The sequence below is a fragment of the Lutra lutra genome, chromosome 10 (genome assembly GCF_902655055.1).
Source record: "Lutra lutra chromosome 10, mLutLut1.2, whole genome shotgun sequence".
Classification (NCBI taxonomy): Eukaryota; Metazoa; Chordata; class Mammalia; order Carnivora; family Mustelidae; genus Lutra; species Lutra lutra.
In genome coordinates, this window is record NC_062287.1 from 87717154 (window position 1) to 87741474 (window position 24321).

Below are 24321 nucleotides of genomic sequence, written 5' to 3' on the forward strand. Positions count from 1 at the left end.
GATTTTGCTGTGCAGAACTGTAGCCCCTCCCCCACCACACCCCCACCGCACCCCAGATCTGTAATTTCATCACCTTGAGCCAGGGACGCTTTGTCAGGAGAGGGAAGGACTTAGGAGAAAGGGTCACAACCCATCCTAAGGTCGACATAGAATGGGTAACGTAGAGAGAATTCTATGGGACTGGAAAATCAAAGCAAATATTTAAACATAAGCCCCTAGAATCTTCAGAGCTATGGCAGATGTAGAAACTCGTTTCTTCTTCCACCAGACACGGAGTAGGGCTTCAATCAGTTCTGTGTGTATATGTGCATACGTGTGTCTCAAATAAGAGAACAAGAATCCAGGTGGATGGGCCCAGACCCTCAAGGAACAGCCAGATCATCTGGGTTTGAGTCCAGATCAGCCATTCAACATGCACTAAATCAAGATAAGCCACTTTTCCGTGAGCCTTCATTTCCTCAATGGTTAAATGGGGATAATACCATTACCTGCCTCATGATTTGGGGCAACTTTTAAACAGGTCCAAGTAAAGTGCTTAGAATACTGTCTAATATTAAAGGGGTACTTGCTGAGTATGAGTTATCGGTATCCTGAGTCCTTTCCATCATTTTTATTGACTAGATGTGAGAACGGCCAACTGGTGTTCAGGGAAGAACCAAGGGGTGCCTGGGTGGCTCAGTTGGTAAAGTATCCGACTCTTGATTTCAGCTCAGGTCTTGATCACAGGGTCATGAGTTGAAGCCCTGCTTGAAAAAGAATCAAATTGCTGATATCCCCAAATCAGGGACCCCTCCTCTACCTTCCCTATCTCTAATACATGGTTTCTGGAAGTGAGGTCCCTGGCCTGTATCCTCAGCATCACTGGCAATACTAATTCTTGGTCCCCACTCCAGACCTCCCGAATCTCCAGGAGATCTTGGTGCATGCTCAAGCTTGAGCATCACTGCTCTAGTCCCTCCAGGGAGAGATGCTAACAGGGAGCTTCAGAGCTCCCCCTGCAGGAGGGAGGCCGTAAGTCTCCCTAGTAAGTCCAATTTCAATGGTCCCCCAGCTAGTAAATCTGTCCCCAGAAATGATCTCACCAGCAATCTTACATGATAAGTGGGTCATGGATCCCCTTGGGTTTCACTGTATTTTGGCTTTCCTTTTGCCACCTGTGGCCAGACCTGGTTATTTATTACCTCTTCCTGGTACTGGTTCCTTCCTGCTTCCCTCCAAGAGACGGGGGTGTCAGCGAGTTCTCTTAGAAATAGGTGCCAAGGATTCTGACACAAAGGGCTTCTTGGACCCTGGGGAAGGTTCTGGTTTTACCAGCCCCTCCCATCCAGTGTTCGAGGACTCCGGCAGTTTTCGGGGCCCTGAATCTTCGTTTTCACCATGACATTTACAGAGCAGCCAAGCCTGCCCATCGAAAAGCATCCAGGGCCTGGCGGGCAGTAATGAGGCTGGCCAGTCTCCAGCAGCTGGCAAACACTGTGGCACATTAAATGTCACTGCAGGCTTTGTTTGGTTTTAAATTGAAAAATTGCTAGAGTTATGAGAGCTTACAAGCTTTGCCTGGAGAGAAAAAAAAAAATCCCTTCACCTTTTCTTTTTCTCTACTTCACCGCCCCCCCACCTCCGCCACCAACTATTTCGCTAGGGAATGGCCAGCCTCCCCCTGTACATCTGTGTCACCTCTTCCCCCTGACCCCGCTCACACTGTAACAGGCACCCAGTGCCCACAGAGCCCATGACCAAGAGTGTGTTTCCAGAGCTCCACTTGCTGGTGAGCAAGAATGTGCCACCATTACTAATTCAAAGCAGATCCGACCTAGCTACAGACCCCTACACACATTTTCCCAGGTTCCTCTACCCTCCCTTTTTTCCCTATTCTTAAAAGGAACGTTCAGGCTTATTTGTATACAAACATCCATCACCCTCAGAATCCTAGTCCAGGTCTTAAAACCAGTAGGGCACTCAAGGGCATGGGGTCTAGACTCTGCTTTTAAGCTCACAAGTCATTATTCTCACTGTTCACATGACAGAGCTGAAGTCTGGAGGGTAACTTGCTCAAAGTTGCACAAAGAGTAAGTGCAGAGCTCAGATCCAGGGCTCCTGACTGTTTGTTTTCTTTTCTCTGGGCACAGAGCCCCCACCCCCTCCCGCACCTGAGATCCAACCCCAGAACCAGAAGACAGCTCTTCATTTGTTCCTTCCTTCCCACGCCAGCCTGGGTTTGAGTTTTCTCATATAGAGTTTCATCAATATAGTTAATCCAAATGTATCATCAGTTTTGGGTTCAGCCAACTCCCTTCTGCTGGCACGTTCCTGCCCTGGAGTTAGGACGCCCTGCTCTCGGCGCAAGTACAAACATGTGAGCGCTGGTGTGGGGTGATGGGGAGGACCCAGCCCTCCTATTCCATTTGCTAGCATTTAGGTCAGAAGTGGGTAGGGTCTTAGACGTTTCATGAAATGGCTCTCATCCAACAGGCTTGGAAGCAAATGACTGCCAAGAAGCCCAGCGCCCACAATGGCTGGAGGGCTTGAATTCTCGGAGTAGCAGAGACCTTGACTGGACCCCTTTTGTCCCCATTTAGGCTTTTCTGATGTTTTGTTTTAGTCTGGGGAGGAGGAAAAAAAACAGGTCAAACGAAAAATTCCCTGGTTATTCTGTGAAACTGGGGGTGACCCTAATAGGTCTGTCTTCCCTAAACCTTTCTGACTGTGCGCCTCTCTGCTTTCTGCCCACCGCTAGATCTGCCTGGTCAAGTAGGAAGTTGTGTCGGGGATGGGGGTAGTGGTAAAGGGTCCTGACCTGACCACCCAAGCTCTCTTGTGCCCACAGGCAAGACACTTAACTCTTCTGATTCCCGGTTTCATCATCTGTGAAACACTCCTTAGGGCTCTTCGGGGATTAATCATTACCACATGTAAAGAACATGGCAGAATCCACCAGGTACCAGCTCCCTTTCTTCATTTCCAGATTTTTTCACTCAGAGAAGGCATTTGCATGATCATGAGGGAAGGTTATCTCTATAATGATCTTTTATAAAAAGATCAGTCTCTAAAGGTGGATTTCAGGCCTCAGACATAAGCCCAAGAAGAGACGAGGTAATGAAGACACACAGGCAAGAGTAGTCCACCGTTTCAGGGGGTTCAAGGAGCCAAGGGGCAGAGGACTCGGGAAGCAAAAGTCACAGGGGAAGCACAGTTCATTTCAATAGTTTCCTCGGTCTTTCTTCCTGTGTGGAAAGGCCCCTGGTTATCACACAGCAACTCTGTGGTAAAATTTAGCACATATGTATTGATCTCCGACTGACCCTAAAGTATTGCCAATGCCCTCACTTCCCTTTTGTCCTCCTCCCCAGGAAAGCCCACCCCACTCCATTGTCTCCTTCATCCCATTCCCGCCCAATCCTTCCACCCATAAACCACTGAGGAATCTCGGCCACCATGATGACCGCCTGGCCTCATCGGACAGACGCCGTGAGAAAAGCTGCCCTGGAGCCAGCATAGGCTCCCAGAACAACGGAACTAGCACAGAGGACCCACCCCCAGCCCCTGAGAGAGGCTGGCAGGGACAGAGAATGAGGCTATTTTTCTTACTCTTCACCTTCCCTCTAAAGGTACTTTCAGAGCATTTCCCTGGCGATGAGGATCCCGTCAAGAAGATCATGACCTTCCTTGCAGCCCCCCCGAGGTGTACAGATTACATCCGGGGAGCACTTCTCTATTCTAACCTAGATCTTAACAACAGGCAAGCTCTGTGGAGAGGTGAGTCTTCCTTCCAGCTTTCCAGATGTCCCTCCCTTCAGTCACCGGCGTGTTTTTCCTTTTGGAAGGGCGAAGGGAGGGGGAAGGAACTGTTGTTTTAGATGCAGGAAACTCAAAAGCATTAAAGGTGGCTTCTGGCTCTTAAAATCTATGCCAATAGATGTCAGAAAAATTGCCCCTGCCATGTAGAACAGTTTAAAAAAACTGTGTGGCCACTTTGGCCTTGAACCTCTGTGTCCCTGACATTGAACCCAACAGCATCCCCACCCCTGTTGCTTAGCTCCAAGATTAGACAGGAAGCATCAGTGTATACCTCACAGAACATCAGAGACTGAGTAGGCCCTTAGCAAGGATTGATTCCCATCTCCCTGTTGGGGGCCATCTGGCTAGACTTGCCCTGTGAATGGGTAGTGAGTGTCTTACAGTATTAAAATGCCCTTCACTGGTAAATATACTGGGAAAGGTAGCTGAGCTATGTGGACACAATCAAGTTTGAACTTCTCTGCGTGGCCATGCTGGGTTTCCATTTTGCCCCACCTTTCACCAGACCCTGCCTCCCACTCTGTACTCCAGTATTACTAAACCACTCATAGGTCCTCACACTGTTTGCTGCCTCAGTGCCTTTGCACAGGCAGGCCTTGGCCTTGACTGAAATGCCCTGTTTCCTCCCCTGTCTATATCTACCTACCAGTTACAATTCAGCTCAGCTCTCACTGCCTTCAGAAGCTTGAATATGGCCATGATGAAGAACGTAGCAGCCTCCCAAACCAAGCCAAACTGGACTCAAATCTTTCCTCACTCTCAAGTCACTTTGCCTCCCTATACCTCAGTTTCCTCATCTATACACCAAGAGTAATAATACCAAACCTTCAGGGTTATTAGAAAGTGCAAGATGTAAAATGCTTGGTGCTGTGGCTGGCATCTGGTGCCCAGGCAAATTCAGTCGCCATGTTCATTATTGCCTGATTCCCCCATTCTGCCCTTCCATCCAAGGGGTGGGTGCCTCTTTCTAGCATGATCCTTTTATTGCAGCCTATATATTTTTTTAAGATTTATTTATTTTAGAGCAAGGGTGAGAGCGAGAGTAAGAGAGAAAGACCACACCAGTGATAGCTGGAGGGGCAGAGGGAGAGAGAGAAAGAATCTCAAGCAGACTCCCCTCTGAGCGCAGAGCCTGACATGGGCCTTGATCCCAGGACGCTGAGAACATGATGTGAGCCAAAATCAGGAGTCAGATGCTCAACTGACTGTGCCACCCAGGCGCCCCTACATGAGCTATTTTCATCTACTTTATTGAAGTGTAATTTACATATGGTAATAGGTACTCAAGCTAAGTGTATGGTTTGATGAGTTTTGACAAACGTAGACACCTGTGTGTACCTGTGCCTATGAAACATTTCTACCACCCGAAACGATTTCCTTGTGCCCCTTCCCAATTAGTCTCTTCACCCCGTCCATGCCCAGGCAACCACTGATCTCTTTTTATTGCCAAGATTATATTGCCTTTCCTGCAGCTTTGTAAAAATCGGATCCTCTGTGCTTTGTTCATTCAGCCTAATGTCCCGGGACCCCCCGTGCATCCGTGGCGGTGTCCTTATTGCTGGGCTTTTCACTTTGTATTGTAATTTATCTGATGCCTCCACTGGACTGTGAGGTCCTCAGCATGCTTTTTTCACCTTTGGTTCCCAATGAGGCACTCAGTAAATGTTAGAGGGAAGGAGGGAGGGAAGGGAGGGAAGAAGTTGTCATGGGGTTTTGCAAAGACCTTGGCTGCAACCTTGCATCTGGTCGAGCCCCGGGAGGCCAGACTCACATCCGCAGCCCAGCCCCCTCTGCAGGCACTTACAGAAGCCAGTCCACGGCCACCAGCAGGCTGATGTCCTCCGTCGGCAGGCCCACAGCCGTCAGGATGAGGAGCATGGTGACGAGGCCCGCACTGGGGATACTGGCCGCACCGACGCTGGCCAGCGTGGCCGTGAGGCTGAGCAAACAGAGAAGACCGGGTCAGGGGAAGAGAAAGAGGACTTGGCAAGACCATCCCTGGCTTCAATTTTCCCAGGAGTCATAAAATTTCTTTTGTTTCTCAAAGAACAGAGAAATCTAGAGTGCCAGCACCCGGGAATTAGGGTCTCCTTGGATTCTACACAGCTGTGGTAGAAGTTTATAAATTCAGGGATTGTAGCCTTATGCTCAGCAGGAGAGCCAATTAGCCTAACATATCGCAGGGCTCAACTAAGGTAAGTGTGGCTCTTAAGCAGGCAGGGAAATAATAAAGAAGGAAAACAAATCACCCTAATCCTCCCATGGGAATACCACTGCATTCATTTCTGCTTACGCCTTTATGTCTCTGGGAGCCCCAGAGACATCTGGACTCCATGGCAAGAGTCTGAGGAGGCCACTGCCAATGTTAACATGAGAACTCAGAATAGCAAATATCCAGACCCAATTGAGTGGACATCGGGGGAACAAATCAACAGATTCCAAATGACATTAAGCTTTAGACGTCTGGACATTTCACCATGGACTGGAAAATACATTATTCAGAAAGAAGGCGCCAAGGAGAGATAATGCAATAACAGGAGGTTTTCCTTCTGAAGCCTCTCATCATTTGCAAAGCCAAGAGCACACCCAGCACCGTTTTGAAGTTGTCTCTGGAAGAGGGTTCAATCTAGGGTTCAAGTGCCCTGTCTAGACACCAGGGGGTCTCTGTGGTCCAGCAAAGGGCAGTCTCTTTTTCCTCCTCTTTTCTGATGCCATTTCTGAAAGTTGTCATTTCTAAATGGAAAGATGCTTATGAAAATATAGATTCCCAACTTGCTTTTGTGGGCACAGTGAAGAAAAGAGGGGTGCTTTATTTGTAGTTAGACAAATCTAGAGTTTCTAGAGTAGGTCCTCCAGCTCCAAACTAAGAGTCAGGCTTCCAAACTGGTTTAACTGAATTCAGACCATTGCTATGACCAAGCACAGAATCCTGGGTCTTACCATGGGGAGGGACCTGAATTTACCTAATCTTATGTAGGAGGACAGGAAGACCATAGGAGGTTCTGTGATTTGCAATGGTCTTTCCATACTGCCATCCTCCCAGGTGTAAGCCTGTCACCTTCTGGACACCTCCCCTTGGTGGGATTGACAGAACCCATCTGTACTCTTCTCCTGCCCCTGTCAATGTGGCGCTGCCATCAAGGCTTAAAGAACTCCATTTTTTATTTTTTTATTTTTTTGGATCCTTCTGGATCATGGGAGGTTAGAGTATAGAGTGGGTATTGATGAAGATTATGGAAGGGAACAACCTGAATTCGAATCCCAGCTCTGTCACTTATTAACCACAGAACTTTGAGCAACTTACTTTACCTCCTTGTGCCATGATTTCCTTATCTTTAAGAAAGCGTCATCAGGAGCTAATAAATAGAAAGCACATAGAAGAGGCCTGACACATTGCAAGCCCCCAGTAAATGTGAACCATTCCTGTTATCAGAAAGTCTGGGCAGGGTGAGGCCGCTTTGCAAATAAAAGCTTCCCTAAAGCCCCGAGAGTTAGAAAGTGGGAATTCTCTGCCATTTGCCTGGCACGGGTAGAACACCAGGAAAGGGGGACTTCCCAAGTTCCAACGGTCAAGGCCTCAGCCGTTTTATTTACAACATCAGTTGTTTCTGTTATGAGTCATTCTTACACATCCCTCTGCGCTGTGGCCCCATGGTTGGGCCCCTCTGGGCTGTGAGACAAAAGACTATAAAGGATATTCTTCCTGGAAGCTGGTCCCCCTACTCTCCCTTCAGCCTGCAACAGCTTCCTGGGGACAGTGATCTCTCCTCCATCTCTCTATCCCTTTCCGCATTTCCTGTCCTTCCGCTCTCTGGCTCACTTCTCCAGGGCTGGTTCTTGGACGCGGTACAGAGCATGACACACACATTGTCACAGCAGAGCCTCACAGTAACCCTTCAAGGTACATATGGTTGCCTCTGCTCTCCATGGGGGGAACCACGAACTGGACGGATGGAGAAACATCGAACTGCTTGGCCGCCGTCTGCTGGGCTCAGGACCCTCATCTGCTTGATTCCAATGCTGTGTGGACCCCCAATGCCCCCATCCCCGATCCCTCCAACACTGAAAACTCTGCATTAATCCATCCCAATCATTGGTCACCAGACCATCCTCCCGTCTCTTAAGTTTTCATCTAACAGTATGAACTTGGTGGTAAGTGTGGCTGCCATCAGGGCCAAGAATTCAGGGACCAGAAATCATCTCACTTGGCTTCAAAAGGAGGGGTTTTTCCTTTTGTTGGTCTCTGAGTTTTAAAGCAAGAGACGTTGGCAGTCTTATGTGCATTCTGTGACCACGTGACTCAGAAGGCGTGGTACCCGGATCTGAAGTATGATTTCCCTGAGTGACATCATGGCACTCACTACACCACCGTCACATTCTTCTTTCACATTCTAGAAGTACTGAATGCTATTGAGCATCACTAATAGTAATAATACTAGTAGCTAACATTTATTGACAGGTGACTATGTCCCAGGGATAATACACTTAACTCCCTAGGATGTCCCCAATATACCCAATGAGGAAACTGAGCCCCCCCTATAGTGCTGCTACGGACTGAGTTGTGTCCCCCACCATCAAACTCATTTGTCTAAGCCCTAATCTCCAAGGTGATGGTGTTTGGAGGCAGGGCCTTTGAGGGGGCGGTGGCGGGCAGTGGTAAGGAGGTCATGAGGGTGGTGCCCTCATGGGGGATTAGCTCTTATCAGAGGAGACCTACAAAAGCTTTCTCACTCTTTCTCCACCTGCCAAGGAAAGGCCAGAGCAAACAGCAAGAAGGACAACACTAGCCAGGAAGAGGACAGTCACCAGGAACTGAGTTTGCCAGCACTTTCATCGTGGTCCTCCCAGTCTCTAGAACCGTGAGAAATCAATGTCTGTTGTCTAAGCACCTGCGGGTCTGTGGTATTCTGCTATAGCATCCTGAGCTAAGACAAGTCCATGCCTCACAGCGTGGCTGTAAGCATTTGAGAAATTAGCATATGCAAGTAAGTGTGATCTGTAAGTTTATGGAGAAGCAATGCATTGTTAACGATCTCTTGGGAAAGTGTTCTTCCTAAATTTCTTCAAGGATGAATACATAGGGTAAAAATTGATTTAGTAAAACATGGGTATCTAAATTTGCTACTTAGTTATAATAAAATGGTTTCTATTGTATTGAGAAACCTCTTCCTTCCAGTGTTTCGTTACTTCTGCCATCGCCCTCTGAAATGCTGAAGGGAACAGATTTTAAAGAAAGGAAAAGTGGAGTCAGAGTCAGCTGATGTCGGCCCCTGTTACAGCCTTCCTGGCTCATTAATGTGATAGTCTTCACCAACCACCCTGCCCCTGGAAGCCTGTGCTTCCCAATTTATTAAATGGGTGTAGAAATCACTGCCTTGCAACATCACAAGATTGTTAAAAATCACGTCATACCAAATTTCCAAACCAATTTCACGTGTGCAACACAAATGGAAGGCCTACGTATGAGCCTGCTTCTTTCCTGTCACAATATTTTCCCTTCGAGACTGCCAGTAACTCCCCTGCTGTGTCATTTCCTTCATCATTCTTCCACCAGGGGACCTGAAATTCAAGCGGCCCCATCAAATGGAGTTAGTGTGGAAGGGGGGAGGACAAAAGGTCATTTCAGTGCCTCCTCCACCCAATCTCCACTCACCTCACAGTCACAATCTGGCCTCCATCCAGGATAACACCATTCATCTGGGCAATAAAGATGGCGGCCACCGCTTCATAAAGGGCTGTGCCATCCATGTTGATGGTTGCTCCGACTGGGAGGACAAATCTGGTCACGCGCTTATCGATTCCCAGATTTTCTTCCAGGCAACGGAAGGTAACAGGTAAAGTTCCAGCACTAAGGAACCAAGAGAGAGAGACACATGAGTTTATATCCGCTTTAGAGAAGCAGGACAAAACTCAAACTGAAATGCCACCACAAAGTGTTTGTTCTTTGTTCCAATCAAGCAACATGACATGAAAAAAACAGTGCCCAGAGCCAAATTAGAGACCAGCTGTTCGGCGTTTCAGTCTTATTAAGATGCTCATAAGTAGCAAGCTCTTTTTGTTGGTTTTTGAGATCTACTTAGAGCTTTAAATTTTTGTTCCTTTGATCAGTGTGTCCCTCTTATATTAAATATTAAAGACCAATGATCCTAGCACCCTGGGATCGAGTCTCACATTGGGCTCCTTGCTCAGCGGGGAGCCTGCTTCTCCCTCTGCCTCCATCTGCCAGTGCTCGCTCTCTCTCTCTCTGACAAATAAATAAATAAAATCTTTTTAAAAAATAAATAAATATTAAAGACCATCTGATTACCCACATTCATTGAGCTGCAAAAAAACAATGTGTCAGAAAACAATGAGCAGTCAACAGTGAAGCGGAAAGAGGGATTTTTGAATGATCCATAATTTCATGCTGGAAACACTTTCCAATAAGATGACTACATGGGCTGCCTCCAGCCTCTGGGAATTGCCCTGAGCTAATTTTCAGAATGCTGGACAAACATGTTAAACACCATTTAGCCTGAACCTGAGCCTCTAGAAATTCACTAGGGACCCTCACAGACACTCCAACTCCCTAATATGTGGTCACTGGCCAACTGTACAGTCTTTACAACAATATAAAGCAAAAAGCATGTGCTCTGTAGCTAATCAAAGACTCAGTGTGGATGGAGTGACTCCCCCGCTCTCATCCTAGGCCTGGGACGGGAATTCGTCACCACATGACCCAGCCTCAAGGGCCAGAACTCCTGACATGTTCGTGCGTCTTTCAAATTAGGAGACCTGTAAGGATAAGGGTCACTGACGGCCAAAATATTATTTCCATGTGGAGAGAGGCGTGTGGGAGGGTAGGTGGATTTGCTTCAAAATTTAAGTAATATGGAAAGAAACGTAGAACACCCAAATTGCCATGAGAGTGCTTTGTGGCCCGTTTTCTTTGGGGTTTGTTTGTCCTGTTTTATATTTTGCTTTGGGGGCCTTTTTTCTGTCCAAACCTTAGCAAACTGAATTGGGTGCAGACATACTTTTTTCTATCGTGCATTGACAGCCTTTGTCCTGGTTCCCTCCTTCTACTAGTCAGAATTAGGGTTCCCACCAAGCTTAACATAGACCCCTGCCAGAGGTCTCCGTTTCTCCGAGAGTGGGAGAAGCTTTCTATGGCTTCAGAAGAGCTATAGAAAATGCAGATTCCAGGGCCTACTCAGAAACAGAAAACGGAAACTCTAAACTTAGGGTCACCTAAGTCGGCATCTTCTTAAACCACTGACCCACAGGCTCCCAATAATAACCTTAGGGAAGCCAGAGTCATCTTACGGGAACATTCTTTGTGATTTCAGGCCAGGGGTCTCATGCCTCCTTCTTGGTCTTAGGTAGAGGAAACGAATGTTTGGAGCCCTCTTGTACCTTCTACCCAGTTGGCTGTCCCAGCTGTTTAACGTGACTCCCCCACTCCACCCTTTCTTCGGACCCTTTTGAAGAGTTGGCAGGACACCATGACTAGTCCGAAACAGCAGCTGTGGTAGGTGGCTGGGATTCTAAATGGTAGAGTCTGAGCACATTTCTGGGAGGACTGGAATATGTCAATTTTTATTATTGTATCCACTTTCCCAAAATGTCATCAAGAGGTCTTCAGATAATTAAATAGATCAGAGAAAATAATTGGTAAATCATGAAAATACTCTCAAAATTCATATATACCCAACCAATCCAAATGGGAACTTGAGAATTTTAACTCTTTCCGGCCCATCTGACATTCTGACATGGGTTTTTTGGCTCCTGCCTCAATGACCATATGACAGTTTTCAAATATTGCTAATAATAACTAGCAGATACTTGACAGTCTTCTTCTCTTTTCCCAGAGTAGTTTCAACAGCATGGACTGATGTCAGCAGGATGCAGAGAGGAGTGTCCCAGGCTGCCCCCTTCCATCAGTCCTCCCTGACACCAGCCTGTTGAGAAAAGGAAGTCAGCTCCTTCCACTTCTCCTTCCGTCAGGGTCCAAGGAGGTAGAAAGAATAGTTAACTGGCCATCCTGAGGCTTTGTGTTTTTTCCCTCCCGTCATAATGGCAGAGTTAGTTCTAAGTATGTGACTCATGCCACAGATTTTTCTTTAAGTGTGTTTTCTTTTAACAAATGAAATTCCACATCCTGGCAAAAGCCACAGTTTAACCAAAGATTAATTCACTTGAAATACAGGGTAAGGAGGAGAAATGGGTCTAGCATTCGTGGCCTTGGCCAGATAACCCAAGCATCTGTCTGATTTAAATATGAACTTGGGCCATCCATATGCCTTTAGGATTTACTTTATCTAATTAAAAGTACTGGGAAAACTGTCTAGACATTCAAAGGAAAGATAATAATATTTTTTGAAAGATTTAAAGATCAAAACCACAAAGGCATTGGAAGAAAATATAAAGTAATATTTTATCATTTTTAGTGGTGATTTTCCTGAGGAAAAAAATTGAAATTCCAAATACTAAATGAAAATACTGACAACTTCAATGATATGCAAATTTAAAACTTCTAGGGGCAAAAACATGACAAATTTTCAAGACAAGCGCCAGACAGAGAGGAACATCATTTGCAACATGGGACACATGAGTTAATATTTTTATACATGAAGAGGGTTAAAGTCAATCAGGAATGGACACATTCCCCAATAGGAAATGACCATCACAAACAATTCATAAGGTCAAATAGAGGAGGGGAGGACGGTCAATAAGAAGGCGAAGAGATGTTTCCTCTCATTAGTAATCAAAGAAGTGCAAAATCAATAAGATCATTTTTCACCAATAAGATTGGAAAATTAATAAAGTGATAATATCTAGTGTTGGTGAATAGATGGGAAAAGGCAGTCTCGCACACCCCGTTAGTAGGGACCTACACTAACAGACTTTTTTGAGCAGCAAGCTGGTGGTACGTTTTCAAACATACAGTGTGCTTACCACTAGACTCAGAAATTCCACTTCTATAAATTATCCTGAGGGATCATCAGACAAGCTTACAGAAAAGTGTTTATAAGGATGCTTGTCACAGCCCTGCTTAGTAAACACACTTTACATGTACATCACACAGTGAAGGTGGGGTTGTGTTGTGGCACCCACAGGGTATTATTATGTCATTTAAAAAGAGTGGGTGGGGGTGCCTGGGTGGCTCAGAGGGTTAAGCCGCTGCCTTCGGCTCAGGTCATGGTCTCGGAGTCCTGGGATCGAGCCCCGCATCGGGCTCTCTGCTCGGCAGGGAGCCTGCTTCCTCCTCTCTCTCTGCCTGCCTCTCTGCCTACTTGTGATCTCTCTCTGTGTGTCAAATAAATAAATAAAATCTTTAAAAAAAAATTAAAAAAAAAATAAAAAGAGTGGGTGGGAGGATCATATTGACAGAACTTTTATGATAGGTTGACCGGTAATAGCAATTTACAACACTATACATGGTACGAACTGGAAAAATATAGAACTATTAAGATTAACTAAAAGGGTTACTATTAATTACTCCTGGGCAATAGAAGAACTGGTAATGTTCATTTTCTTCTTCAAAACTCTATTCACTGTCTGACTTTTTTTCACAATGAGCAAACACCACGCTCATAACCAGAAAACAAATATAAAACTAAACATATTGTTTGGTGGGGGAGAATTTTACTTTTTCTCCAAAGAGAGGGGGATCATTATGGATAGAGATACTTATCCATATGAAATATATCAGACCAAGAGGGACAAAGGAAATTTGGGGTGTTTCCCTTCATCTTGGGAAACTGAATGCAGAATCCAGATCCCTGGGATTATATATATTTTAAGCGTCTTGTGAAATTCCACACTCTACTCCTGCCAAAATCTCATTGATGTGCAAGATGGAAGTATAAATTTGGTTCCTCAGGTGGTCACCACTATTGGCCTGTAGAGAAAAGATGACTGCCTTCTCAGTAGCCTTGGGACAACTGTCACGCTGCTTCACAACAGAGTGGCCGTCTCACCTGCAGAGCATGGTCACAGGCTCAACAACAAGGACCTACCACCTGTGACTCCAGAGACGATGCTGAGCTAGGGGTTGCAGAGTTGGCTTGCCTCCCTCCCACCTGCCTCAGTCTTAGTTTCATGACCCTTAGTTTTGTGCAGAAATACCAGTAACTAGTGCAGGCTGAAACAAAAATACTCTTCTAATCTTTGAAATTCTAAATTGTCAGGTGTTTCTTATGTATCCGTTTTTGTTTGTTTGTTTGTTTTTGCTAAATTCAGTCTAAGAAGATATCTAAAAAATATTTTTTTTTTCCTCCGTGTATCTCTGGAGTCCTCACTGGCTTTAGATGCCTGGGAACTTAGTTAACGAAGAAGGAACAGACTCTCAGTCAATGTCAAGTTGAATCAATGCCAACCCGATTTTCTCAAAATCACTGGGGCAGAATGGTCCACTAGAAGTTCATACAGAAGTCACATACCTGACTGACTTCTGGTTTGGTTTTTAAAAAAAAAAATCTCACTGAACACATTTGCCATGAAAAAGCTCACTTTTTTGACTTTTGAAAAATGACTCCAAAGGAGTGATCTTTTGTGATAGCATTTTTCAAATCACAGGTGAGAGAATTTCTTAAATAGCTTAACATCCTGATACATCCTTTTGGAAAACATTTAAAATGAAACCAATGCTAGATATGCCAGATTAGATAGGCAACAGCATGCATTCGTCTGGGAAATTTAATATTAAGTATTTCCAGATGGTTGCTTATCAGCAAACATGTTCATCAGAAGGCTCCTGAGTTCCTAGGAGCCAAAAATACAAAACAGTTACCTTTTTCAGAAGTATTTTAATAATACGTGAAACCCATTCCCATTGAACTTTATGATGAAAGGGTTTTGCAAAGGGGAAGTGGCAGAGAAGGGAAAAGAATGAGCAGAGAGAAAGAAAGGTGATTTCTTGTGTTCTCTACCTGGAAGCGGTACCCAGGGCAGTGATCCAAGCTTGGAAAATGCCAGCAAAAAAGGAGAAAGGGTTTTTCCTGGTGACTACAAAGTAAATCAAGGGGAGAAAGATGCCCCCATGGATGATGAGGCCCACGATCACCGTGATCATGTACATCCCCAGTTGCCTAGCAACCACTTCCAAGTCCTTGATGGCAATGATCTTCCCACAGATTAGGCAGGCGATACCCAGGGGAGAGTACCTGGAAAACATAAAAGAAAAACAACCAAAAAAACCATTGAAGACATCCTTCTGGAATTCACAACTTCTATCTGGGCCTTACATGTACCACACCCTGAGGAAAACCCTTCCTATTTCTAGACCAAGAGTTTCGCTGGAGGAATTCCACGAGATTCGATAGCTGCTCTCCTTCACTTCAGACTAACTGCACCATCTGAAATCTCATCAGTGGGTCCGGTGATTTTGAGGAAGAGCAGACACAAGCTTTACCATCCCCCAGGTAAGCACCAAGCTGGAGAGGCACAGAATCTTCGACCATCTTGTTTGGTCTCTCTGTTCCCCCCCACAACTTCATCCTTGAAAACTAGGAATCCATTTTGAGCTCCCCAGAAAGCTCATGAGAGTTTCACCCACCTCTAAGCTGGTGTTGGTAAATTTGCTTTGTTTTTACCTTGGACGATAGGAAGCTTATTAAAATATGAGAGAGACAGAGACAGAGAGGGAGCAAAAAAGAGAGACCTGCCAAGACAAGAAAACCCTCTGAGCCAGAGAGTCCATTTAGAGAGACGCAGTTTTATTACTTCTCAGTCTGAAAGTATTTCTTTCCATACTTGTCTTACCAGGGACGCTGGCTTCCCTGCCCCAAGTCTCAGGCAATACAGTCAGACCTCTGCACACGTCACCTCATTTCATTTTTACCACAACCCTGAAATCAAAGTATCATTATTCTTATTTGGCAAACGAGGAAATTGAGGTTCAGAAAAGTTAAGACCAGTCCAAGACCACAAAACCAGGAAGTAGGAGAACAGTCTCAGTGCCTGTGACTCTCCGAGGGTTGTTTTCCCGTCCCCCAGCCAAACCACTTTCCTTTAATGAGCAATGGGAGCTCTTTCTACATAGGCTGACAGCTTACCATACACCGATTTATTCTACGGAAACTTCTTTCATGCTTCTATCTTATTATTGTTTGATTGGGAGCTTGGAAACAACTTACTGCTGTCCTCACCCATGAGGGCACTAACCGTGCTCTCTTTCCTCTTGAGTGTATTTTTCCCATGTTGGGCAACAGCCTTTTTTTAATTGCCCAATCTGGTAGTGGTTGAAGCAGAAACTGGTTCGGGCTGCAACACCTTCTGACTGGAAAGAAAATGTTTGAGGGGGAAGTTGATACTTTAGTAAGAATTATGAACGTATTTGAGAAAAAGACTGGGGGAAATGAAGTCCCAAGATAAGGTCCCCCCACTGAGGTAATGGAGTCAGCAAAGGGAGACAGACTGCCCAGCCAGATTTGCTGGTTGTTTTTTGTTTATCTGTTTGTTTATGTTTTTGTTTTTTGCAATTGTGCCTTTCCTGGGTAAAAAAAAAAGATGTGGGTAGAAGTTCCTGGGGTGGCTCAGTTGGTTAAGTGTCTGCCTTCGGCTCAGGTCCTGATTCCAGTGCCCTGGGATTGAACCCTGCATCAGGCTCCCTGCTCAGTGGGGAGCTTGTTTTTCCCTCTCCTTCTGTCTGTTGTTTCCCCTGCTTGTGTTCTCTCTCTCTCTGTGTGTCAAATAAATAAAAATCTTAAAAAAAAAAAAAGAGGTGGGCAGAGGAGAATTATATATACAATTACGTAAGACATGAAGCTTGCCCAGCCACATGACCTTGTAGTGATTTAGTCCCATTTTATAGATGTGCAAGTCAAAGCTTAGGCTAACTCCAACCTCATGGGATTGCTGTGAGGACTGCATATTTGAGCATGCATATGTGTGCCCTGTCAAAGTCCCGCCCCCATCCCTTTGAGCACCAGTCTGACTGCTGACCAAGGAATCCTCTACATTCTGTGGTCACACATGTACACCATGTCCTCTCCTCCACCATTCTTAAAGAGCCAAGTCTGAGTTAATGTGGCTTTCTAAACCCACGCATAGACTACTGCCATCCAATGGCAGATGTTTTTATGAGCAAAATATTTTGTCAAGAGGAACCTTCTGAAAGAGCTGATTGGTAAATGACAAGAATTAGTGAAAACCTTAGAATAACTCTCTTCCCTGATGAGTATCCAGCCTGTAGCCTCCACATCTTTCCCGTGGGTGAAGGCTGGCAATGTTGGAGGGCTGTTTCTGCAGGCATGAAGGAGCTAAGTCCTTAAACCCTTGAATTTTACACTCTCCTGATGCACCCATGGTCACAACATCTCTTAGATGAGTGGGGTTGTCTCAGAGGCCAGGCCTTTGTGCCAGGAAGTTGTAAGTAACTGAGCACCATGCACTTTCCCATAAAGCCAACAAGCATTTATCTTCATAAGCCACGAGATCAATTCTTTCCCAAGCACCAACCACCCTTTAAAGATGTCCAGAAAAACACAAACCTGAGCTGTTCTGGGTGACATTCGATTTCCCTGCTCTTCTGGGACACGCAATTTGCAGAATGGAGAAAAGGGATTTTCAAGGCACTTTCCCAAGCAAGACCAGCTATCTAGTCCCCCTGGAGAACACATTTGAGCCAGAGCCAAACAGATCAGAGAGAGGAAACATGTTTCCTCTGGAGCACTCAGCTCACTAGGAGAAACGTGAGTTTCCAAGGTCAATGAAGAAGGCCAGAAGGTAGAGTATCAGGGCAAATAAATATGGTGAGCAGGAATGAAACACCTTGGTCTCCAGAACAGGAATGAGCATTAACTCGAAGAAGGAAAGAGCCTTTGTCCTCAATGGTGTCTTCTAGAGTCATTACTTCCCTGCACCTGTGTTCAAAATGAGTGGCTTAATCTTCCACTCAGGAACTGGAGTTTCTGAGCTCCTGGGTTTCTACATAATTATCTCATTGAAAATGACACCCCAGGGGCGCCTGGGTGGCTCAGTGGGTTAAAGCCTCTGACCTCGGCTCGGGTCATGATCTCCGGGTCCTGGAATCGAGCCCCGCATCAGGCTCTCTGCTCAGCGGGGAGCCTGCTTCCTCCTATCTCTCTCTCTGCCTGCCTCTCTGCCTGCTTGTGATCACTGTCTGTCAAATAAATAAATAAATTCTTTTATAAAAAATAATTACACTAATTTTAAAAATTTTTTTAAAAAAGGAAGAAAATGACACCCCATGGGAAATAAAGGGCAAATGTACGGGATTTGAGGTCACCACACAAAGCTCCTGAGATGAAACAAGCAATCAAAGCCATAAACCAAAGTGCATGAAGAGACTGAGGGCTCCAGTAAGTTTCTGAAGCCAAATGGTACCCAGGAATAGCTGGACCCACTTCTGAATTAGAAGGACATGACTGCAGAGCAGGAAGAGAAAATATCTACCACACTGTCGTTGGGTTGCTTGTATCTGCAGCTCTGGGCACTGTGGTCAAAGCCATGATTAATCTAAGACTGGCCCGCCAAGTCTTTTGCTTCCTGTTGCATCAACCATTCTTTCCTCCATCCACTTGGTACCTCTGCCCTTGTCATCTTCAGGTTCCCTCCCACCAAGTTTCCCTTGCCAAGACTGCCCTCCACTCCACAAACACAAACTCATATATAGAATTTAACATGCCCAGACCTCAGTGTCTCTGTGCGTTCATAGACACCAGCTTCACAATCAAGTTGGCCTGCCTGGTATCAACGTGGATTCCCCAGGCCCACCACCTATCGGCTGAGTTAGAATTTCCTGGAGCTGACCTAGGGGGCATTTATATTTTAAACAAGTTCCAGGTAATTCCTGATGTGTTTGGAAACCAGTGTTTCAAGGGCTAAAATCTGCTCTACAACCGATGAAATGCAGGTATTACTTGGTTAGCCTCTGGAAACCACTTCCATTAGCTCCAACTGATTCAAGACCTTTAGTCTTAACCCATTAAGGTAAATAATTCAGGACTCTGAGTCATAGGACCGATGGTGGATCAGACACTTAGATGGAAATTAGTGGAGGGACTTTCTCAGGCTTGCCATAAAGCCACTCTGGTTCTGTCCCACACTGCTATTGGTTTCCAATAGCAACACTAGCTTTCCAGTTTGGGACAGAACCCAGGAGAGCTAATAAATGGGAGAGTCTGTCAACAGAGAGCTAAATATACATTCTAAGAATTACCCAAGGGTGTTGTCTGTATTCAGGCTCAAAAAGTAACACAACTCTCCATTTTTCCCAGTCCACTTAGATCTAGACAGATGTCCTGACTATCCAAGGAGTGACTGTGCTCAGAGTTACTTTGTGTGGATTAGAAATTTTTATCAGGATAGGCTGAAAATCAGTATGGAGAGCCTCCAGGCTTGTAGCCTCCTAAGGACTTCATTTTTCAAGTCAATAAACCCCAACTCATCATGGTAGCCTACAAGACCCTATGGGATCTGCCTCTTGCTCACCTCCCCAACTTCATAGCTTTCTACCTCCTCACCAACCAACCACATTACAGCTACCCCTGATCTTCATTCTGACCCTTGAAAACCCTTTATCTGCTATTTCCTCCCCCTGGAAAATTCTCCTGTTGGTTCTTCACAGAGCAACCTCTTTTCATTCTTCAGGTCTTCCTCAAAAGTCACTTCCCCAGACAGCCCTCCTGGGTCCTCTGGATCAAATCTAAGGCATATTTCCATCCCCCATCACTCTCGGTCCCACTGTCCTGGTTACTGACTTTGTAGCAGAGATTACTGTCTAAATTCTAATTTGTTTCCTTTTATTCCTTTAATTCTTCTCCTTTTCCAAAAGAATGTAGGCTCCATGAGGGCCAGAATTTTTCTCTCTCATTCACCATTATATCACCGGCACCTAAAATTATTATTGGCATAGAATAGGGGCTCAAAATATATTTGTGGATTGAAAGCAGGGATGGATGGATGGATGGATGATTGGATGGATGGATGGACAGTTGGATGCATGGATGGATGGATGGATGGTGGTGGTGGTGGTAGGTTAACAGGGAGGGAAAATTGAAAGAATGAAGAGATCTCACTTCTTGCCTTGTGTTTCTACAGTGGCGAGAGTATGCAAAGTTTTACTTTCTGTTTAGATTTTCAGATTTGAAAAAAATGTTTTAAAGAAATTTGCAAAAAATGAGGATATGAAAATCATACTGAAATTAAGGGTTTTTCTCTCTTTTTTTGGTGAATAATGGACCTTTTAGGCTTCTTGAAGAATCCATGAACACAGAGAAACAGAGGATATGGATTGAATGATAACAGTAATGATAATCACAAAATAACTGCAATGATAATACTGGTTCATAGACAATGTTTAGGCAGGTCCCAGCACGTGAGAAATGCTTTGTAACTGTTGGCCTCAATTTCATTTAATTCTCACAGCAACCCTAGGAGGTTGATTCTATGATCAATCCATTCTGACATGGGGTTTAGGAACTGTCTAACCCATATAGAATCACACAGTTAGTAACCAGAGTGTCCTGGATTCACTCTGGTGTGAAGTCAGATAGAAGCTGAATAAGGTGCCATACAATTAATTAATTAGTTAATAAGGCACTGTGCAACACTGGGCAAGTTAAACTCTGTGCTTAGTTTTCACATCTGGAAAATGGGGCTAATAAAACTACCTATTTCTGCTAGGTATTACTGAGACAATTAAGTCAGTTAATGCTCGTAAAGCAAGTGGAACACTGTTCAGCATATAGCAGGAATTTGGCAAATCTTAGCTACGATTTAATGACAATTATAATAATAATAATTAGCTCCTCAGTAATAAATAGGTGCAGCACAATAAAAGAGGTAATGTTGAGCGCATAGCAAACATTTCATAACTCTAAGTTATAATTTAGTAATAATCCCTATTACAATAATAGCCACCTCTCCAATGTTTTATTTTGCTATTATACTATTCTGACTACCACACAGAGAAGAATCCCCAAGAACTGGTCATTTAGCTTTGAGGGGGTCAGTTAAAGAGTAATTGAGTGTTTCACCCCAAACCTTCCCACACGCATCGTTATCAGGCACTGACAAGGCAGCTAAAGAATGAAAGAAATGTGTAGAAACAGCATCTTGTGTCGTAGAACCCCCTCCTGACTGTTTGTCTAGCTGAGGTCACCGAACAGCTGTCAGAAATCGTTCCATAGGCCTTGTCCCTGGCTCACAATTGCTCTGCGTCTCCTGGGATTTGATAGTAAATCTTTAGGAGTTTTGGTTTCAGTGAACAGGAAACCTTGATCCACACCTTTCATCCCTGTGGAGAAGAGAGCACGCCCTTCATCCCATGACTGACCTCACCTCCTAGATTCCTTCTCTTCGTGGGCTTAGTGGAAGTAACACGGCCCACATCACTGGCACCATCATACAGAAATATGAACTGAATTTTTAGGGCAAGGATGCTCATTCTAAAAAATTCTAGGAGACCAGGGCAGATCCTAATGTTTACTACCAAGAGGCATATCCTACTTTAGCCATTATCATCTATTAAAGTCTCAGCAACCACAGATGGATCTTAAAGTTTCTAAGCATATTTTTTTAGAGCATCACATTGTGTGTGACTTTAGATTTTCATTGAAAAGAAATATTCAGAAATCTAGGATTGCCTGGGAAGTTGAAAAATCAGCACGACAGACACACACACAATTTTACTGGCATCCTGTTTGTGTTTTAAAAGTACAAAAAGCAATGATCTGAAACAAGCCAAGTCTAGTAAATATGTTTCATGAAATCACGAGGCACATCTTCTTGATCTGAGGCTCATCAGCTAGCCTACTCACTCCTGAGGGTTCAGTAAGAATTTCTACCAGCACATCACAATGTTTGGTTCTGTGGAGGTAAAAAAAAAAAGTCAAAAACAGATTTTTGCCCTTGTAAAGTGGGAGTAGGGGCCAAGGGGAGGAAGAAGAGAAAAAGAAGGTAGGATTTTAGTGGAAGGCACCACACAGAAGTAAAAGAAGATCAGAGGAGGATTGGGGAAGGTGGGTAGCAGGGGAGCACACAGAGACAGGGAATCTGTAATCCAGAATTTCTGTGACAGATAGGACACAGATGTCGCTTAATCTAATAATGGTTTTCTTTTTTTCCCAGGCAAGCGTACCAGACCATCATAGAGATATGGAACAAATGCATGTAAAATTCTTTTCATCTGAGGGGCACCTGGGTGGCTCAGTGGGTTAAAGCCTCTGCCTTCGGTTCAGGTCATGATCCTAGGGTCCTGGGTCCTGGGTCTCTGCTTAGCAGGGAGCCTGCTTCCTCCTCTCTCTGCCTGCTTCTCTGCCTACTTGTGATCTCTGTCTGTCAAATAAATTAATAAAAAATCTTTAAAAAAATCTTTCCATCTGAGAGATATGGGGCAGTAGAAAGTTCTGAAGGTGGTATAGCTTCCTTCATAAAGGAATGGATGCTCCTGCTCTCCTGGGCTGCCCTAGAGTTCAGAACCACTGACCATAAACCTACATGAAATGGAGTAGAGATGGTATTACTTAGATAATTCAAACAAAAAAGCCCCCCAACTATGCACCAAGGATTGTGAAATCAATAGGTACTCCAGCTCCTCTCCCGCGCCCCCTCCCCAGATACATAGTCTTAAGCAAAGTATTCAACTTCAATATACCTCAGTTTCCTCTTCTGGAAAATGAGAGTCATGATGCCATCTTTGCAGGGTTATTGGAGTTACAATAGGTAAGTATTAAGCACTTATCATGGCTCTTCACAGATAAAAGGAAATCAAGAATTGATAAGTTTTATTGTTCTAATGATCGTGATATTGTACAATCAAGACGTAGTCACTCTGGACCACAGTCTTCTCTTCTACACAACTAGAGGGTGGAACCACTTTTCCAAGAGTACTTATAATTTTAATGTGTCCTCTGTGATATCATTTTGCTTGCATGGCCTGAAAACTGCCTCTTTTTCCTTCTGTCTGAATGAAGAGTCTCTGATACATTGCTTTTGGACGCCAGAATATTAGAGTGGCGGTCCTTCCACAAACCCTGGGTCAGGCCATATCATCCCTGGTATCTTGGACTTATCTCAATGTTTTCTGATACTGCTGGATTCAGAATTACTAGTTGGTTTATTCAGCTTGTCCCTCTTTTTAATTGTTGTTGTTGTTGTTTTTGTGTTCCCACTGTAGGGATTGGCAAACTTTTTATGTGAAGGGTCAAATAGTAAATACTTCGGTCTTTGCAGGCTACATGGTGTTGATCAGAATGACTCAACTCTGCATTCAGCATAAAGTAATGCTAGACAATATGTGAATGAAAGGGTGTGGCCATGTGCCAATAAAACTCTATCTATGGGCCCTGATGTGAATTTCATGTAATTTTCATGTGTGTGAAATATTATTACTCTTTTGATTCCCCCCCCCCAGCAACATAAGAACATAAAACCCAGTCCTGTAGGCCACTAAAGGAGTAGCAGAAAGGATCTGGCCTGAGGATGGGCCATAGTTTTCCAAACCATTTTCTAGGGGAAGCTCCCAGAAAGAGATTTTCATCCCTTTCTCAAAGTCTTTCTGGAGAGCACTTTGCTTGGTCCATGGCCACCCACTCGCTCCTGCTAGGAAGGCTCCATGATCTTCCAAGGATCCCAAGACCTCTGGACGCCCCCACCCCCACCACACTGAAGGAAGAACAAGCCCACTTACCACATGATCATGATCACTAACTTCATTACAATCTCATTCAAAATGTTGAAGAATTCCACCATCAGCTTGGCCTGCTCGCCCATCTTCCCCATGGCGATGCCAAAAGCGATGAAAAACCCTATCAGACCTGTTGGGGGAAATCACATTACACAGAAGGGCAGATTAGAAATATGTGTTTCTTCTCCCTCCTTCACCATTCCCGACATAGGGAGCCACCTTCTCCCCTGCCTGTTGCCCTGTGATTTAGGCATTTGGTTTCACACTGAAAATACCTTTCTCCTGGATAATTATGGCATCCCCTAACATTTCCCACAACAGCAAGTTGAACTGTCAGTGGTGTTAGTTCCTTGGAGGAAATGAATTCCGTTTCATTCCAAACTCAAAATGCTCTCTTCTCTCTCCTCCTCACTTATGAAATCATGGGTAAGCCAATTCCATAGTCCATAGATTAATGAAGGAAGGCTTGTTGGGACTTGGGGATTATCGTGCAAACTTTGGAGCCTACATCAGAACTGCAGAGACCAATTAGCCAAGAAAATCCCTGCCAGGGTTATGTCTATGTTAGTTTGGTGTTATCCTAAACTTATGCATGGCTGGTATGTTTCACTGTAGGAAAATCCTGAGCATAAAAGTATTTTTCTACTGCTACATGCCTAATGTGAGAAGGAGGAAGAATGTTGAAAAGTCAAATGGAAATCAATGAGAAATCAAAAGCAATTGGGAAACCCCAATTGACCCAGTTCATTTGGATTTAACTTGTTATTAATTCTTCATCATTCTTTTCAAGGTCAAAATTGGTAGAATGCTTCCTTTTTTACTGCATTTTTTTTGCAATGTATCAAAAAGGCAAAATATAGACTTTGTAACTTTCTAGCCCCTTAGCC

At 44.5% G+C, this 24321-nt stretch overlaps 1 protein-coding gene across 7 annotated transcripts in view; it reads right to left on the bottom strand.

Annotated features, from left to right (window-relative positions):
• SLC1A2 (solute carrier family 1 member 2) overlaps nucleotides 1-24321 on the bottom strand; it is a 142846-nt gene that overhangs the window by 19583 nt on the left and 98942 nt on the right. For all 7 annotated transcript variants that reach the window (XM_047692533.1, XM_047692530.1, XM_047692529.1 and 4 more), the window contains exons 6-9: nucleotides 23438-23564; nucleotides 14712-14945; nucleotides 9452-9646; nucleotides 5603-5737 (exon numbers count right to left, since the gene is read on the bottom strand). In XM_047692533.1, the coding sequence (XP_047548489.1) occupies nucleotides 5603-5737; nucleotides 9452-9646; nucleotides 14712-14945; nucleotides 23438-23564 (691 nt within the window). The remainder of the gene's footprint in view (nucleotides 1-5602; nucleotides 5738-9451; nucleotides 9647-14711; nucleotides 14946-23437; nucleotides 23565-24321) is intronic.